This window comes from Salvelinus fontinalis, chromosome 18 (assembly GCF_029448725.1).
Source record: "Salvelinus fontinalis isolate EN_2023a chromosome 18, ASM2944872v1, whole genome shotgun sequence".
Lineage (NCBI taxonomy): Eukaryota > Metazoa > Chordata > Actinopteri > Salmoniformes > Salmonidae > Salvelinus > Salvelinus fontinalis.
In genome coordinates, this window is record NC_074682.1 from 2,054,515 (window position 1) to 2,073,562 (window position 19,048).

The 19,048-nt window shown below is 41.0% G+C and overlaps 1 protein-coding gene across 5 annotated transcripts in view; it reads right to left on the reverse strand.

Annotated features, from left to right (window-relative positions):
- Positions 1–3,772: 3,772 nt before the first annotated feature.
- Positions 3,773–19,048, reverse strand: part of rbm39a (RNA binding motif protein 39a) — a 33,455-nt gene continuing 18,179 nt past the window's right edge. For all 5 annotated transcript variants that reach the window (XM_055867843.1, XM_055867848.1, XM_055867845.1 and 2 more), the window contains 6 exons: positions 17,321–17,525; positions 6,283–6,369; positions 5,879–5,993; positions 5,598–5,703; positions 5,432–5,510; positions 3,773–5,308 (listed from right to left, as the gene is read on the reverse strand). In XM_055867843.1, the coding sequence (XP_055723818.1) occupies positions 5,205–5,308; positions 5,432–5,510; positions 5,598–5,703; positions 5,879–5,993; positions 6,283–6,369; positions 17,321–17,525 (696 nt within the window). In that variant the 3' untranslated portion in view covers positions 3,773–5,204. The remainder of the gene's footprint in view (positions 5,309–5,431; positions 5,511–5,597; positions 5,704–5,878; positions 5,994–6,282; positions 6,370–17,320; positions 17,526–19,048) is intronic.

Below are 19,048 nucleotides of genomic sequence, written 5' to 3' on the forward strand. Positions count from 1 at the left end.
TTTTCACTATTTTAGACATTGTAGAATATTAGTAGACATCAAAACTATCAAATTACACATGTTATCATGTAGTAACCAAAAAAGTGTTAAACAAATGAAAATGTATTTTAGATTCTTCAAAGAAGCCACCCTTTGCCTTGATGACAGCTTTGCATTCTCTCAACTAGTTTCTTGAGGTAGTCACCTGGAATGCTTTTCCAACAGTCTTGAAGGAGTTCCCACATATGCTGAGCAGTTGTTGGCTGCTTTTCCTTCACTCTGCAGTCCAACTCATCCCAAACCATCTCAATTGGGTTGAGGTCGGGTGATTGTGGATGCCAGGTCATCGGATGCGGCACTCCATCACTCTCCGTCTTGGTCAAATAGCCCTTACACAGCCTGGAGGTGTGTTTTGGGTTATTTTCCTGTTGAAAAACAAATAAAAGTCCCACTAAGCGCAAACCAGATGGGGTGGCGTATCGCTGCAGAATGCTGTGGTAGCCATGTTGGTGAAGTGTGCCTTGAATTCTAAATAAATCACTGACAGTGTCACCAGCAAAGCACCATCACACCTCCTCTTCCATGCTTCACGGTCCGAACCACACACATGGAGATCATCCATCAACTCTGCGTCTCTCAAAGACACGGCGGTTGGAACCAAATATCTCAAATTTGGACTCCAGACCCAAGGAGAGATTGCCTTGGGAATAATGTCCATTACTCGTGTTTCTTGGCCCAAGCAAGTCTCTTCTTCTTATTGGTGTCCTTTAGTAGTGGTTTCTTTGCAGCAATTCGACCATGAAGGCCTGATTCACGCAGTCTCCTCTGAACAGTTGATGTTGAGATGTGTCTGTTATTTGAACTCTGTGAGGCATTTATTTGGCTGAAATTTCTGAGGCTGGTAACTCTAATGAACTCTAATGAACTTGTCCTCTGCAGCAGAGGTGTCTTCCTTTCCTGTGGCAGTTCTCATTGGAGCCAGTTTCATCCTAGTGCTTGATGGTTTTTGCGACTGCACTTGAAGAAACTTTTAAAGTTCTTGAAATTTCCAGATTGACTAACCTTCATGTCTTAAAGTAAGGATGGACTGTCGTTTGTCTTTGCTTATTTGAGCTGTTCTTGCCATAATATGGACTTGGTATTTTACCAAATAGGGCTATCTTCGGTATACCACCCCTACCTTGTCACAACAGATCTGACTGGCTCAAACATATTAAGAATGAAAGAAATTCCACAAATGAACTTTTAAGAAGGCACACATGTTAATCGAAATGCATTCCAGCTTCCTCATGAAGCTGGTTGAGAGAATGCCAAGAGTGTACAAAGTTGTCATCAAGGCAAAGGGTGGCTACTTTGAATATATTTTGATTTGTTTAACACTTTTTTGGTTACTACATGATTCCATATGTGTTATTTCATAGTTTGGATGTCTTCACTATTATTCTACAATGTAGAAAATAGTAAAAATAAAGAAAAACGTTTGACTGTTACTGTATGTAAATTCGATATTTCTCTATTTCATTCTCAATAAATTTGCTAACATTTATGAAAACCATGTTTTCACTTTGTCATTATGGGGTAGTGTGTAGATGGGTGGAGAAACAAAAATATATTTAATCCATTTTGAACTCAGGCTGTAACACAAGAAAATGTGGAATAAGTCAAGGGGTATGAATACTTTCTGAAGACACTGCATGTATTGTAGTGGTCTGTATGTGACTCAGTAGATAAGAGCATGGCACTAGCAACACCAGAGTTGTGGGTTTGAATCCAACTGGGGTCACATACCAAAATGGTGGATTGTTATCACTTGGATAAATGTGTCTGCTACGTAAATTGCATATATTACAGTATTACAGTACTGTATTGGCCAATTAAATTTTAGGAAAGCAGTGTGGAATTTCTGGATTATTTGCATATTGATATTGTATTGATATTGTGTTACTGCACTGTAGGAGCTAGAAACACAAGCATTTCACAGCACCTGCTGCAAAACCAGCTAATCTCTGAATGCAACCAATAAACTTTGATTTCATTTGAAGTTAAATCATCATAGTAGTACATTCGAGGCAATTACTTTATATGATCCGGTATTGCAATGTGAAACATGTATTTCTAGATGAAACACTGATTAAGTTGAGAAAAAGTGAGTTTTGAAGCAACTGCCTTTTCGATTATCTGTTTTGAGTTTTTAGTGAAGAGTTGTGAAAATTGCACCAAAGTGATAAATAAAAACTGTAAGCCATAGAGGACGTTCATTGACCTGTAAGTGGTCAAGCCCTCGTCAAACTAACTATTGCGCCCATGATTCCCGCTTTGAAAAAAGAAAATATATTTGACACCCACAACTCGACAGTGCTGCGGTAAGACTGACCATTGCGCTAGGTTTGTTAATATATATATATTTTTATTTATTACATTTTTTTATTTATTTATTGAACCTTTATTTAACTAGGCAATTCAGTTAAGAACAAATTCTTATTTACAATGACGGCCTAAATAGAGTCCAGTTTTGCTCCAAATTCATACCAAAGCTTAATTACAGTAGGATCTCAGATAAGTTGGTAATGGAAGTTGTTTGTAATACTGAAATGTTTGTTACTTTGAAATGAACAGAGTACATTTTGTGGAAAACCTTAAATTGTGTTAACATGCTTTAACTGTTTAGCCGAATATTGCTTTTTCACAAGTTTTTTTTCCTCACAAAATGTTTCACCCCAGCACCGTTTTGGTAAAGAGATGAGGGATGGGGCATGACAGTTGAACTAAGCTAAGTTATATTCGCAGATTGCCCCTTTAAAGCAACCTCTACGTTAGTCTGTTGCCTACAGAAGTTATTTTTATAACAGTCAGTTCAATATTGCCTGTTCGGCTGACCAGTAAATACGTAGCTCGAGTTTTGCATCTTTGGGATTCTATGTCTCATCAGCATTGACATTCTTTCCAATTAAGTTTTTGATTTTCTTAGAAGTGTATATACACTGCTCAAAAAAATAAAGGGAACACTTAAACAACACAATGTAACTCCAAGTCAATCACACTTCTGTGAAATCAAACTGTCCACTTAGGAAGCAACACTGATTGACAATAAATTGCACATGCTGTTGTGCAAATCGAATAGACAAAAGGTGGAAATTATAGGCAATTAGCAAGACACCCCCAATAAAGGAGTGATTCTGCAGGTGGTGACCACAGACCACTTCTCAGTTCCTATGCTTCCTGGCTGATGTTTTCGTCACTTTTGAATGCTGGCGGTGCTCTCACTCTAGTGGTAACATGAGACGGAGTCTACAACCCACACAAGTGGCTCAGGTAGTGCAGCTCCTCCAGGATGGCACATCAATGCGAGCTGTGGCAAGAAGGTTTGCTGTGTCTGTCAGCGTAGTGTCCAGAGCATGGAGGCGCTACCAGGAGACAGGCCAGTACATCAGGAGACGTGGAGGAGGCCGTAGGAGGGCAACAACCCAGCAGCAGGACCGCTACCTCCGCCTTTGTGCAAGGAGTAGCATTGCCAGAGCCCTGCAAAATGACCTCCAGCAGACCACTGCTGGAGGTTGTCTATTCCACATTTGCACAACAGCATGTGCAATTTATTGTCAATCAGTGTTGCTTCCTAAGTGGACAGTTTGATTTCACAGAAGTCTGATTGACTTGGAGTTACATTGTGTTGTTTAAGTGTTCCCTTTATTTTTTTGAGCAGTGTATTTTGTGGGTATATTATGTATGCTTATACCAAATGGGAGGATACTAGAATGATGTGCTACAGACAGTATTGAGCAAGGAAAGAAACTACTTGAGTGTAACTAAAATACATTTTAATAAAATCTAATCTTGATTAGAAAACATACTGAAAAACCAAATAGTCTCTAAACGACCACAAATGAAATCAGTCATTACGTTTCCAGAGCTCATGGAGCTTAAAACATTGAATAATATTCTGATGTATAAACGAAACTGCAATGTTTGAATTTTATTTTTGCTCTCCAAAAAGATTCATTATCCTCTTTTCTTATGTCTGGGTATCTACAGTTGAAGTTGGAAGTTTACATACACCTTGGCCAAATACATTTAAACTCAGTTTATACAATTCCTGACATTTAATCCTCGTAAAAAGTCCCCGTCTTAGGTCAGTTAGGATCACCACAAATGTCAGAATAATAGTAGAGAATGATTTATTTCAGCTTTATTTCTTTCATCACATTCCCAGTGGGTTAGAAGTTTATATACACTCAATTAGTATTTGGTAGCATTGCCTTTAAATTGTTTAACTTGGATCAAATGTTTCAGGTAGGCTTCCACAAGCTTCCCACAATAAGTTGGGTGAATTTTGGCCCATTACTCCCGACAGAAATGGTGTAACTGAGTCAGGTTTGCAGTCCTCCTTACTCACACACGCTTTTTCAGTTCTGCCCACAAATTTTCTATAGGATGGAGTTCAGGGCTTTGTGATGACCACTCCAATACATTGTTGACCTTAAGCCATTTTGCCACAACTTTGGAAGTATGCTTGGGGGTCAATGTCCATTTGGAAGACCCATTTCCGACCAAGCTTTAACTTCCTGACGGATGTCTTGAGATGTTGCTTCAATATATCCGCAATTTTCCTCCCTCATGATTCCATCTATTTTGTTGGAAATTGCTCCCAAAGATAAACCAGACTTGTGAAGGTCTATCATTTTTTTTTGTTAACAAGAAATTTGTGGAGTGGTTGAAAAACGAGTTTTAATGACTCCAACCTAAGTGTATGTAAACTCCCGATTTCAACTGTAAGTTGTATACTTCATCAGGGAAAACATGCCCGTCAAAGCTTTCAAGCACAAGAATGTATGAACAAGAATAAGCTTTACAAAATATAAAATGGTAAATTGTCCAGCTCAACCAATAAAACTCTTCTGGGACTACAATCCCTTTATTAGACTGGCTGAAACTCCACCCTCAATGCCCAACACATGTTTGGATGTGACTATGCAAGTAAAGCTTTGATTATTTTTGCGTATGGAAAGCCAACGTATGGAAAGCCAACAAAACATGTTGCGGGGGGAAAAAATGATTTTACTTCATCTACTAACATAAAAGAAAGACATACTGCCATAACTTGCAGGAATGAAAAAACAACCACAGACTGTAAAAAGTCTAACTTTTAAAGAGAGAAAATTGAAGGGGGAAAAGAAATCTATTATACAGTGTCCCACCAATCTGGGTTTTTCGTGTCTTGCTGTGGGAGATCATCGGAGAGCAGGAGGGATCAGGAGCTGGATAGCCTTCACAGAGTCAGGGAAAAGTTTGTGATATGTTGGGAGAGGGACGTATGCCGCTGTGATCATTTTACCTGTGAAGAAAATGTTAAGGAAATGATGACAGTTTAGACAAAACATATATATATATTTTTTAAATGACTGCGTCAATGACAATTCATAATTGAGTACCACATTCTTTAGTCAGTCCCTCTTACCTGCAAAATATCGACCATGTAATGCGTTTACTGCAGCCATGGCAGCAGGAAGGGATGGACATTTCACATACACGTTGCCCTAAAAAAAAATGATAATAACTTTAATGAGTTGCTATTTAAGATGGCCACCATTTCAAAACCATTCAAATACACTTAAAAGTCTTACTTCAGTGGAATTCTTGTCAAGGTATATGTGCACAACTCCTCCATGTTTGTTGCATTCCTCAATGACATCATGCTGAATGTCAACATCCCAGCCTGGGTTATCTTCACTGTAAAATCAGATGGAAAAGTATCACCCACAATGGACTAGTGATTGGGAACCAGTCTATGGGAACAAATAACATCTTAAGGTCTAAGAAGTCTTAAGTTTGTGTACTTTCATCAGCTGGCCCCCTTGGGATACAAATACGCTAGATTGAACTTGATTAAATGTTAAATACTTACGACTGAGGGTTGAACATGTTAGACAGCTGGAAACAGTGTGTAGCAAGTGGCTGTGAGGGTAGTTTCATCGCTGTATTCATGTTCATATTCATGTTCATAGCAGGATTCATGGCAGCTAAAAGTTTAAAAAGAAAGTGTCAAAACACATCACACTAACTGAACTATGTGCTAGAAATGTTCAATAAATAATAAGAAACATGAATAAATGTATGTTCAACCCAGCCCAATTCTGACACGAGTCTCACAACAGACCAGCTCCTCGCACCAAATCAACCAATCAGTGTCTTACTTGCAAACCAACAGATTTGATCAATGCTGGATGATATCGGCCTTCTCCAAATAGCTTAGAGAAAAGCAATCATGGCAGTCAGATAGGCTTGTCCAATTGATCATCCTTTTATTACCTGATACAGCGGCCATGGCACCAATAGCAATGGCCCCACTCATCTGCAGGGCTTGCTGTGCTGCTGGGGGAATCTGCAGTCCCGTGCCTGAAAGACAGAAGACATTGGGCTCGACATACGTCCTTGTTCACACTTTATGATACGGTTCTTAAAGCTGAATTATGTAGCTTTTAGTATTTTTTAACGCTCAAAAGCTATAATAAGTCGCCAATGTGTTTCATCTGGGATCATTTTGCGCCACCAGCCTGCGTGGAAACGGCTCCATTCATTTTCCCTGTCAGTTTTCCCACCAGATTTAGTGCTGCGCATACTGAATAACGTAATGAATGATGAGTTCCACTATGAGCTCAGCTGACGCAATTTAATATATTCGGGCCATAGAGTCTTCGCTTTCGCTAGTGTATAGCTTACAGTTATGGCAGCTGCGCAATCAAACACAAAGAAATTGGGAACTTTGGCGAGCCAACAGGCAAAAACAGAAAACATTATTATTATTTTTTCAACCTTCATTGAACTAGGCAAGTGGGTTAACTGCCTAGTTCAGGTGCAGAACGACAGAATTTTGCCTTGTCAGCTCTGGGATTCGATCCAGCAACCTTTCGGTTACAGGCCCAACGCTCTAACCACTAGGTTACCTGCCACACCAAAATAACCTTAGAAACCAGCCCAAAAATACTGAACCTCGGATTTGCATTCAAACTGGGCTAGCTAGCTCAACTCAAATCCGACCAAGAGAAGATTTATTTTCTGTTGAAAAGATATTGGCACCCTTGCACTTTTTCCAAATAATGCACAATTTCTTCCAGAAAACGGTTGAAATTGAAACATATTTTGGTATCCACATCCACTACCGTTCAAAAGTTTGTGGTCACTTAGAAATGTCCTTGTTTTTGAAAGAAAAGCACATTTTTTGTCCATTAAAATAACATCAAATTGATCAGAAATACAGTGTAGACGTTGTTAATGTTGTAAATGACTATTGTAGTTGGAAATAGCAGATTTTTTTATGGAATATCTACATAGGCGTATAGAGGGCCATTACCAGCAACCATCACTCCTGTGTTCCAATGGCACGTTGTGTTAGTTAATCCAAGTTTATCATTTTAAAAGGATAATTGATCATTAGAAAACCCTTTTGCAATTATGATAGCACAGCTGAAAACTGTTGTGCTAATTAAAGAAGCAATAAAACTGACCTTCTTTAGACTAGTTGAGTATCTGGAGCATCCGCAATTGTGGGTTCGATTACAGGCTCAAAATGGCCAGAAACAAAGAACTTTCTTCAGAAACTCGTCAATCTATTCTTGTTCTGAGAAATGAAGGCTATTCATGCGAGAAATTGCCAAGAAACTGAAGATCTCGTACAACGCTGTGTACTACTCCCTTCACAGAACAGAGCAAACTGGCTCTAACCATAATAGAAAGAGGAGTGGGAGGCCCCGGTGCACAACTAAGCAAGAGGACAAGTACATTAGAGTATTATAAAGCCCAGATCGTCTTTGAGCATCCCCTGTAAATTATCTGTGTATTTTGAGAGCCGGATATACGTTATCAGATATGTCATCAGAGTACGCAACAGAACATTGTACTGTCTACACTCGGTTTGTTGTTTATACTAAAATTGTTTCATTAAATCGATTTTGATCAGAACTAAAAAGTTTTGTTGCTAAGGATTTCACGACGCGGTTAACATGTTTTGGAACTACTGAACATATCGCGCCAATGTAAACTGAGATTTTTGGATATAAATATGAACTTGACCGAACAAAACATACATGCATTGTGTAACACGAAGTCCTATGAGTGTCATCTGATGAAGATCAAAGGTTAGTGATTAATTTTATCTCTATTTCTGCTTTTGTGACTCCTCTCTTTGGCTGGAAAAATGGCTGTGTTTTTCTGTGACTTGGCTCTGACCTAACAATTGTTTGGTGTGCTTTCGTCGTAAAGCCTTTTTGAAATCAGACACTGTGGCTGGATTTACAACAAGTGTATCTTTAAAATGGTGGAAAATACTTGTATGTTTGAGGAATTTTAATTATGGGATTTCTGTTGTTTTCAACTTAACGCCCTGCACTTTCACTGGCTGTTGACGAGGTGGGACGCTAGCGTCCCACATACCCTAGTGAGGTTAACTATTGCATACAAGTAAGTAAGAGAGGCGTGGGGAATAACACCCGAGGGGGGACATGACGTAGTGCCAGGATAGTGGGTGATGGTAAAAAAAAAAAAAAGTGTATCAGACACATTAGGGCCAAACAAAAGACTTCAGTATGCAAGAATATGAAAAAATAGAACCTATTTTGTTAACTTTAGCTAGCTATGACAATTGGTTTGTCTTGCTAGTACTCTATGGATTAGGGTTCACTGTTTAGCTAGCATGTCTAAACAAACAAAAGACTCCACCTCGCCAGATGATCCACCAAGTTAGCCAGGTGTGTCTGACGGTGATTACGGCTAATAATGCGAAAATATTTGTATCTGGAATTTGTCTTTCAGCATTAGTAGAACACGCCTGACTCTCCTCCCAGGACACAAACACTTTGGTGGAAAGCTGCTGCCATCCCATGTGACAAAAGCAGCAGTGTGTCTCTACAAGGAATCGATGACAACACTTGGTATGTAAAAGCATGAACAACACGTTTTCATTATTTAATTTACGTTTTCATTGTTTTAATTGTGCTCTGGTTTTGTGCCTGGCGGACCACACACAAGCTCCAACAGTCTGGACCTTCACTTCCTGATCACAGGCCACATCAAGTTTGCTCGCTGACTGGTGCTTTGGCCCCATCAAGCAGCACTTCAGAAAGACCAGTGAACACTGTCTGAGATTGCTGGTGTTGTGAAGGACAGCACTGTGACAGGTGTCAACATCCCACAGCTGGTTGGACTGGAGGATGGTACGGTGCTGGTGGAAAGCTACGGCTGGCAACAACACCTGACTCCGTACTTCAGGCTGATGCCACAGTTCGAGCAGTACCAGCACTTCAGCTGAATATCATTTTCATTGCATTATGAGGTTATTCTTATTATTTAAACTTGGGCGGTGAATTGATGTTGTACTGTCATGTTGTACTGTCATGAATTGTAATGTCCTACATGTTTTTGCTATTTCCTGTTTTACAGCATCGATGCTCTGGAGCCTGGTGTTGTTGACAGCAAGGAGTGTTCCAACTCAGTCGGACCAGGTTTCAGCTGCTGTGCAACGCTGACATCCTCCCTCCCATAGATGGTCTGCCTGTACAAGCACCACCTGGACTGGACACAGCTAGACAAACATATGTTTCTGGAGATCATCAGGGAGTTTTGCAACGAAGAGGATATGGACATCAAATGCCCTTCACCAAAGTCACGGGCAGGACAGAAACAGGCTCTCCGAATATAGATTCCCTTGTTCATGTGTGGTTCGGAGGGACCCGTCATCAGCACTATCTGCAGTGCCTCTATTCAAAAGACTCTCTCCTAACACACACACACCATTAGGCCATCACTAGCACATTTGCCATCACTATCACATTAGAGTCTGCCGCCTATAGACTTGAATACACTGGCCACTTTAATAAATGAAACACTAGTCACTTTAATAATGTTCACATACAGCTTTACTCATCTCATATGTATATACTGTATTCTATTCTACTGTATCTTAGTCTGTGCCGCTCTGACATTGCTCGTCCATATATTTATATACTCTTAATTCCATTACTTAAATTTGTGTTTATTGGGTATATGTGGTGAAATTGTTAGATATTACTGCACTGTCTGAGCTAGAAACACAAGCATTTCGCTACACCCACAATAACATCTGCTAAACAAGTGTATGTGACCAATAAAATTTGATTTCATACGTTGCTGCTAAAATTATTTTTTATTTTTTTATCCTGCTGCTTAGCCACTTTACCCCTGATTGTATGCATATAACTACTACTACTCATCTATCACTGATATTGTTCTTGTACATGGTGTCAATATAAAAAAATATATATACAGTATCTATTTCTGATATTGCTACTATGCAAGTAACCATTTGGCTGTACCGTTTACACCTTATGTAGAGACCCATCCACTTGGCAAAATGTGGCTGGAGGTTATAAAGCATTTCTTTCACATGACCCATCAAATTTAGACAAGTGTGTCTGGGTAAGCGTCATCTAATATCTATAAATGATTTTTATCTGGACACTTTGTTTACCTCTAATTTTTCCTTATTGTAGGCTACTACTTTTAGTCTTAATCTTTACTAAACTGTTTAGCACATGAGCTCACATGTGAATCCTTATAGCGATGGGTAGGGCTGGCTTAAGAGGGTGTGAACAATGCTGAATGGGTGTAGACAAAGGAGAGCTCTCCAGTAGGTACCAAAACATTCAAAGGCCATTTTCTCAAAAATGATTTTACAAGTTTATCAGCTTTCAAAGCAGAATTACTTTCCCATCGTTCCTCAAAAATGCAGTGTATGATATTCCATTTTGTAGCTCAAAGTAAAAAACAAAATTTTGCTACATAAGACCGATTTGAGCCTGTTGGTCACATATAAGGTCCCACAGCTGACAGTAAATGTCAGAGCAAAAACCAAGCGATGAGGTCAAAGGAATTGTCCATAGAGCTCAGAGACACCAACACCAAGACTCTTCCTCGAGCTGGCCACCCGGCCAAACTGAGCAATCGGGGGACGGTCACTCTGACAGAGCTCTAGACTTCTTCTGTGGAGATGGGAGAATATTACAAAAGGACAACCATCTCTGCAGCACTCCACCAATCAGGCCTTCATGGTAGAGTGGCCAGATAGAAGCCACTCATCAGTAAAAGACACATGAAAATCCTCTTGGAGTTTGCCAAAAGGCACTTAACCTCTCTAGGGTACGTGAGACGGTAGCGTCCCACCTCTTCAACAGCCAGTGAAACTGCAGGGCGCCAAATTCAAAACAACAGAAATCCCATAATTAAAATTCCTCAAACATACATGTATTTTACACCATTTTAAAGATACACTTGTTGTAAATCCAGCCAGTGCCCGATTTCAAAAAGGCTTTACGACGAAAGCAAACCAAACGATTATGTTAGGCGAGTGCCTATTCACAGAATAACACAGCCATTTTTCCAGCCAAAGAGAGGATTCACGAAAAGCAGAAACATAGGCCAAATTAATCACTAACCTTTGATGATCTTCATCAGATGACACTCATAGGACTTCATGTTACACAATACATGTATGTTTTGTTCGGTAAAGTTCATATTTATATAAAAAAAATTACATTGGCGCCTTACGTTCAGAAGTTCCAAAACATCCTTTGATTTTGCAGAGAACCACATCAATTTACAGGAATACTCATAATAAACATTGCTAAAAGATACAACTGTTATGCATGGAATTTTAGATGCACTTCTCCTTAATGCAACCGCTGTGTCAGATTTCAAAAAAGCTTTACGGAAAAAGCAAACCATGCAAATAGTCTGAGGTCGGCGCTCAGAGCTCAATCAAGACACAAATATTTCCGCCATATTGTGCAGTCAACAGAAGTCAGAATAACATTATAAACATTCACTTACCTTTGATGATCTTCATCAGAATACACTCCCAGTTCCACAATAAATGTTTGTTTTGTTTGATAATGTCCATCATTTATGTCCAAATTCCTCCTTGTTGTTCTAGCGTTCAGTACATTTTCCAAACTCACGACGCGCGGGCAAGTCCAGCGGAAAGTACGGACGAAAAGTTAAAAAAGTTAAATTCCAGTCCGTAAAAACATGACAAACGAAGTATTGAATCAATCTTTAGGATGTTTAACATAATTCTTCAATAATGTTCCAACCGGAGAATTCCTTTGTCTTCAGAAGTGCGATGGAACAGAGCTCGCTCTCACATGAACGCGCATGGTCAGTGCATGGTCAGCTCATGATAGACCTTACTCAATCCCCTCTCATTCGCCCCCACTTCACAGTAGAAGCATTAGACAAGGTTCTAAAGACTGTTGACATCTAGTGGAAGCCTTAGGAAGTGCAACAGTACTAAATATCCCACTGTATCTTCAATAGGAGCTGAGTTAAAAATCAACCAACCTCAGATTTCCCACTTCCTGGTTGGATTTTTTTCTCAGGTTTCTGCCTGCCATATGAGTTCTGTTATACTCACAGACATCATTCAGACAGTTTTAGAAACTTCAGTGTTTTTATCCAAATATTCTAATAATATGCATATCTTAGCCTCTGAGCCTGAGGAACAGGCCGTTTACTCTGGGCATGCTTTTCATCCAGACGTGAAAATACTGCCCCATACCCCAAAGAAGTTTTACCACGTGCCATGGAATCGGTACATCGAAAATCTCTTCCCAACTATTTGCAATCTATATGAAACTGGTATACTTTTTATTTTATTTTATTTAACTGAACTGGTACAGAAACTTTACTGAACTGATATAATAATAAAATACATGTAATTTGTATAGCGCTTTTCATTAGAGTTCTTATAATTATTTACAATAAAAACAACAAATTTAGAATGAAGGCTGGTAAAATAGCAATAGCGTACTAGGTGCTAAATACTATGTTTTAGATTAAGACTAGGAAAGAGTGTAGAAGTGGGTTTTAAGGCCTGTTTTAAAAGTTCAGAGCGAATTTCAGATGCTCAGGGACAGCATTGCATAGGCCAGAGGAAAGGAAGCAGAAGGCTCAGTCCTCCATAGTTCGGAGATGTGTCTTGGGGACTTGAAGCAGTAGGGAGTGGCTGGAGTGGAGAGTGCTAGGTGGCTCACTGATTGGGATGAGGTGGCCGATTCAGTCAGGGCATCAAACACAAATATGAGAGCATTTTAAAGTTGATCCTGTAGTTGACTGGTAGCCAGTGGTTTGGGCCAGGATTTTTATTTATTTATTTTATTTTTATTTTACCGTTATTTTACCAGGATCAGGGTGATGAGGTCTGACTTCTTGTTAAGGACCCTGGCAGCACTATTCTGGATTAACTGGAGCCTCTGTAGGGATTTGGCTGGGATGCCCCCAAACAGCGCATTGCCGTAGACGATGCAAGAGAAGATGAAGGCGTGGATGGGTTACTCTGCATCTGGCTGGGAGAGTGATGGTATGACCTGGTCAATGTTTTAAAAGGTGCAAAAATTATGGTTTACATTTTGTTTTTATCTTGACTCTTAGATTGGACATGACAGGTGGATGGCCATTGATTGTAGGGCAGATGTTTCCAGCACTGGTAACCTGCTTGGGTGTCCCAAATAAGCATAGCCTCAGTCTTTCTACTATTCAGCTAAAGGAAGTTGTCTTTCATCCATGCCCTGATGTCTTCTAGGCAGCTGCTGAGTTTTGCAAGGGCAGAGATGGTGTCTGTTTTGGTATTAATGTAGACCGGGGTATTGTCAGCGTAGCAGTGGAAGTTGATGTTATAATTTGAGGATTTGGCCGTGAGGGAGCGTGTCAATTAAAAACAGGATAAGCCCCAGCACAGACCCCTGTGGGACACCGCATGTGACTGCAAACTCCTCCAATCTGGACTCTTCAATAGTGATGTATTGCTTCCTATTAGAGATTCAGTTTAGAGCAGTTCCAGAGACTGTAGTGTGCTCTCTGAGACACCACAAGAGGATGATAGGGTCGACGATGTCAAAAGAAGCACTGAGATCTAAGAGGAGGAGGATGCTAGGAGATCCAGAATCAGCAGCCACCAGTAGTTAGTTTGGTTAAAGTTACAGAGCTGTTTCGGTGCTGTGCAAGGCCCAGAAGCCAGACAGGAAAACTATGACAACTGATTAGATGACAGATGCGATATCACTCAGACCCTGAATAAATAAATAAAAAACACGTACTAAATTGGGTTCCAAATGAAGAATAAAGTCCAGTGCAGTTGTGTCTAACATAAATAAATTGAATAGTGCAGTGGTAAAATGGCAGCAGTTGTGTTTGTAAGGTGCAGGAGTATTTGGATGAAAGTATTTAGCAGTCTGTGAATTTGGAGCTGTCTCTAATGGTACTGCAAATGGTAGAACAGCTGTCCATGTTGTTATAGGCTTTCTTGTGACGGCGCCTCCTCCTTCCATCCTGCTAGTCAGGATCAAGGGAAAGATGAACGGAGCAAAGTACAGACAGATCCTTGATGAAAACCTGCTACAAAGCGCTCAGGACCTCAGACTGGGGTGAAGGTTCACCTTCCAATAGCACAATGACCCTAAGCACACAGCCAAGACAACGCAGGAGTGTCTTCGGGACAAGTCTCTGAAGGTCCTTGAGTGGCCCAGCCAGAACCCGTACTTGAACCCGAACCAACATCTCTGGAGAGACCTGAAAGTAGCTATTGGGGTATTGTGTGTTTAATCAATTTTATAATAAGGCTGTAACGTAACAAAATGTGGAAAAAGTCAAGGGGTCTGAATACTTTCCAAATGCACTGTTATCATTGATCACTTTAATAATGTTTACATACTGTTTTACTAATTTCATATGTACAGTATATCACAAAAGTGAGTACACCCCTCACATTTTTGTAAATATTTGAGTACATCTTTTCATGTGACAACACTGAAGAAATGACACGTTGCTACAATTTAAAGTAGTGAGTGTACAGCTTGTATGACAGTGTAAATTTGCTGTCCCCTCAAAATAACTCAAACACACAGCCATTAATGTCTAAACCGCTGGCAACAAAAGTGAGTACACCTCTAAGTGAAAATGTCCAAATTGGGCCCAATTAGCCATGTTCCCTCCCCGGTGTCATGTGACTCGTTAGTGTTACAAGGTCTCAGGTGTGAATGGGGAGCAGGTGTGTTAAATTTGGTGTCATCGCTCTCACACTCCCTCATACTGACTGGTCACTGGAAGTTCAACATGGCACCTCATGGTAAAGAACTCTCTGAGGAGCTAAAAAAAAAAAAAAATTGTTGCTCTACATAAAGATGGCCTGGGCTATAAGAAGACTGCCAAGACCCTGAAACTGAGCTGCAGCACGGTGGCCAAGACCATACAGCGGTTTAACTGGACAGGTTCCACTCAGAACAGGCCTCGCCATGGTCGACCAAAGAAGTTGAGAGCACGTGCTCAGCGTCATATCCAGAGGTTGTCTTTGGGAAATAGACGTATGAGTGCTGCCAGCATTGCTGCAGAGGCTGAAGGGGTGGGGGGTCCGCCTGTCAGTGCTCAGACCATACGCCGTACACTGCATCAAATTGGTCTGCATGGCTGTGGTCCCAGAAGGAAGCCTCTTCTAAAGATGATGCACAAGAAAGCCCGCAAACAGTTCGCTGAAGACAAGCAGACTAAGGACATGGATTACTGGAACCATGTCCTGTGGTCTGATGAGACCAAGATAAACTTATTTGGTTCAGATGGTGTCAAGCACGTGTGGCGGCAACCAGGTGAGGAGGACAAAGACAAGTGTGTCTTGCCTACAGTCAAGCATGGTGGTGGGAGTGTCATGGTCTGGGGCTGCATGAGTGCTGCCGGCACTGGGGAGCTACAGTTCATTGAGGGAACCATGAATGCCAACATGTACTGTGACATAATGAAGCAGAGCATGATCCCCTCCCTTCGGAGACTGGGCCGCAGGGCAGTATTCCAACATGATAACGACCCCAAACACACCTCCAAGACGACCACTGCCTTGCTAAAGAAGCTGAGGGTTAAGGTGATGGACTGGCCAAGCATGTCTCTAGACCTAAACCCTATTGAGCATCTGTGGGGCATCCTCAAATGGAAAGTGGAGGAGTGCAAGGTCTCTAACATCCACCAGTGGAAGAGGACTCCAGTGGCAACCTGAGAAGCTCTGGTGAACTCCATGCCCAAGAGGATTAAGGCAGTGCTGGAAAATGATGGTGGCCACAAAATATTGACACTTTGGGCCCAATTTGGACATTTTCACTTAGGGGTGTACTCACTTTTGTTGCCAGCAGTTTAGACATTAATGGCTGTGTGTTGAGTTATTTTGAGGGGACAGCAAATTTACACTGTTATAAGCTGTACACTCACTACTTTACATTGTAGCAAAGTGTCATTTCTTCAGTGTTGTCACATGAAAAGATATACTCAAATATTTACAAAAATGTGAGGGGTGTACTCACTTTTGTGATATACTGTATTCTACTCAATGCCCTCTGAAATTGCTCGTCCTAATATTTATATTTCTTAATTCCATTCTTTTACTTTTAGATGTGTGTATTGTTAGACATTACTGCACCTTTGGAGCTAGAACACAAGCATTTCCCTACACCAGCAATAACATCTGCTAAATATGTGTATGTGCCCAATAAAATTTGATTTGATGAGCTGTCGATTTCCGATAGATTTCGCCACTCGAATCTGGCTTATTGTGAGGTCAATAACGCTGATAAATACATCATGAGCAAGAAACATTGTTTTTTAAAATCACATCAATTATAGTAGTAGCAAGCTATCAAAGTTCACCTCCGGTCCTACTTACCATCTAAAGCGCTCTCCTTCTCAAACTGAACAGAATATATAGGCTAGTCCGCGAGCACGATATTGCTTTTAGAATGATCTTTTTTTTTTATATTTGGGGAAAAAACCTTTGTCTCTCCGCCTGAACTGCCACTGAAGGCCTACACTGTACAGCCACTGGTTAGGCAGCACGCAAAAAAGCAGTCCGGGCTCAGGGTTGGAATATCCATTGTAGTGTGTAACGCAGCCTCGTTTTATTTACGCCATACCAGCAGTGCAAATGACTCAATTAAGTTTGTTTTCATGAAAATATTACTTTGCTCTCTGCTTCTCCGAGCATGCACTTCGTATAGCCTATGGATCATTTCATTGACACCACACTAAATACCCTAAAGGAGCACTTGATATTGCGTGCCCAGCTCAGAATCAGAGATGACGGGCGGCATCAGGCCTAATAAGCTAATTCTAAAACACGGAGAAATGTTGAAATTATTATTGTGCTGACATTGCTTTCATCAATTACAAATGACATGACCCTCCCCCTTTCCTTGCAGATCCCCATTCTGTACATTTTGAACCATCCTTTACATGAGTCCTCAAAATTATTTTGTGAATACAGGCCCTGGGCTCTTTCTCGCTTTACCTTCAGCCAGTCTGGCCATGAGCTGCAGGCGCCCAGTGGTGCCCAGGTCGATGCCTGTCCTCTCCAGCTCGTCGCTGTCCAGGAAGGAGCTGGCGGTGGAGGCGTCTGTGCGCTCAGTCACATTGCCCACCTTCATTGGCCGGCCAGCCAGCTCAAAGCCGTTCAACTGATCCAAAGCCTTCTTGGCACACTCTGTGTCTGAGAACTGGAGAGAAAACACATGCAAATGAATTGACTATGTTTACATGCACACTAATCAGGATTCATAAAGACATTGAAGAGTCAAATTCAAGGAGTTTCTCAAGTACTTAATTGTCCTTTTCAAGGACCTCAATTATATATTTAAATTGTAGTAATTTAGAAAAAGCAGCCCACCCAAAAATGCATGCAAAAAAGTATGCAATAACAAAAATAATAATGAATGTTCTTCCCAATGGCATTAAGCATTGACGATCACATTATTATTACATTCTAAAATATGTGAGAATAATGTGGGCTCTATAAATGGACTACATGCATTTTTGGCGTTTTCTTTTTTTTTTTTATACTGGAAGATGCTCCTGACACAAACACACTGTCCATGTAGCGGTAGCTAATCATGTTATAATGGAACGCATTCCATGGAAAGCCAAGTTGAACCCAACATTCAATGTTTTCTTGCTTATAATGTCGGCACATGGTTTTACCGCAATGAGCGCAACAGACTAGCAATATGTTTGGAACATTGAACCGCAATAAAACTGCAGTATTGAATTGCAATACATATATCGTGAAACACTACATGACAAAGGTATGTGGACACCTGCTTGTCGAACATCTCATACCAAAATCATGGGCATTAATATGGAGTTGGTCCCCCCTTTGTTGCTATAATGGCCTCCACTCTCTGGGAAGGCTTTCCACTAGATGTTGGAACGATTCTGCGGGGATTTGCTTCCATTCAGCCACAAAAGCATTAGTGAGGTCGGCACTGATGTTGGGCGATTAGGCCTGGCTCGCAGCCGGCATTCCAATGGTGTTCAATGGGGTTGAGGTCAGGGCTCTGTGCAGGCCAGTTCTGATTGGACCTCGCTTTGTGCACAGGCGCATTGGTATGCTTAAACAGGAATGGGCCTTCCCCAAACTGTTGCCACAAAGTTGGAAGCACAGAATAGTCTAGGATGTCGTTGTATGCTGTAGCTTAAATATTTCCCTTCACTGGGGGCCTAACCCGAACCATGAAAAACAGCCCCTAGACCATTATTCCTCCTCCACCAAACTTTACAGTTGCCACTATGCATTGGGGCATGTAACCTTCTCCTGGCATCCGCCAAACCCAGATTCTTCTGTCGGACTGCCAGATGGTGAAGCGTGATTCATCACTCCAGAGAACGTGTTTCCACTCCAGTCAACACTTGGCATTGTGCATGGTGATCTTAGGCTTGTGGACGGCTGCTCGGCCATAGAAACCCATTTCATTAAGCTCTTGACGAACAGTTATTGTACTGACATTGCTTCCAGAGGCAGTCTGGAACTCGTTAGTGAGTGTTGCAACTGAGGTCATACAATTTTTATGCGCTACACGCTTCAGCACCCCCATTCTGTGAGCTTGTGTGGCCTGCCACTTCGCGGTCGGAGCGGTTGTTGCTCCTAGAGGTTTCCACTTCAGAATAACAGCACTTACAGTTGACCGGGAAGCTCTAGCAAGGCAGAAATTTGCCAAACTAACTTGTTGGAAAGGTGGTATCC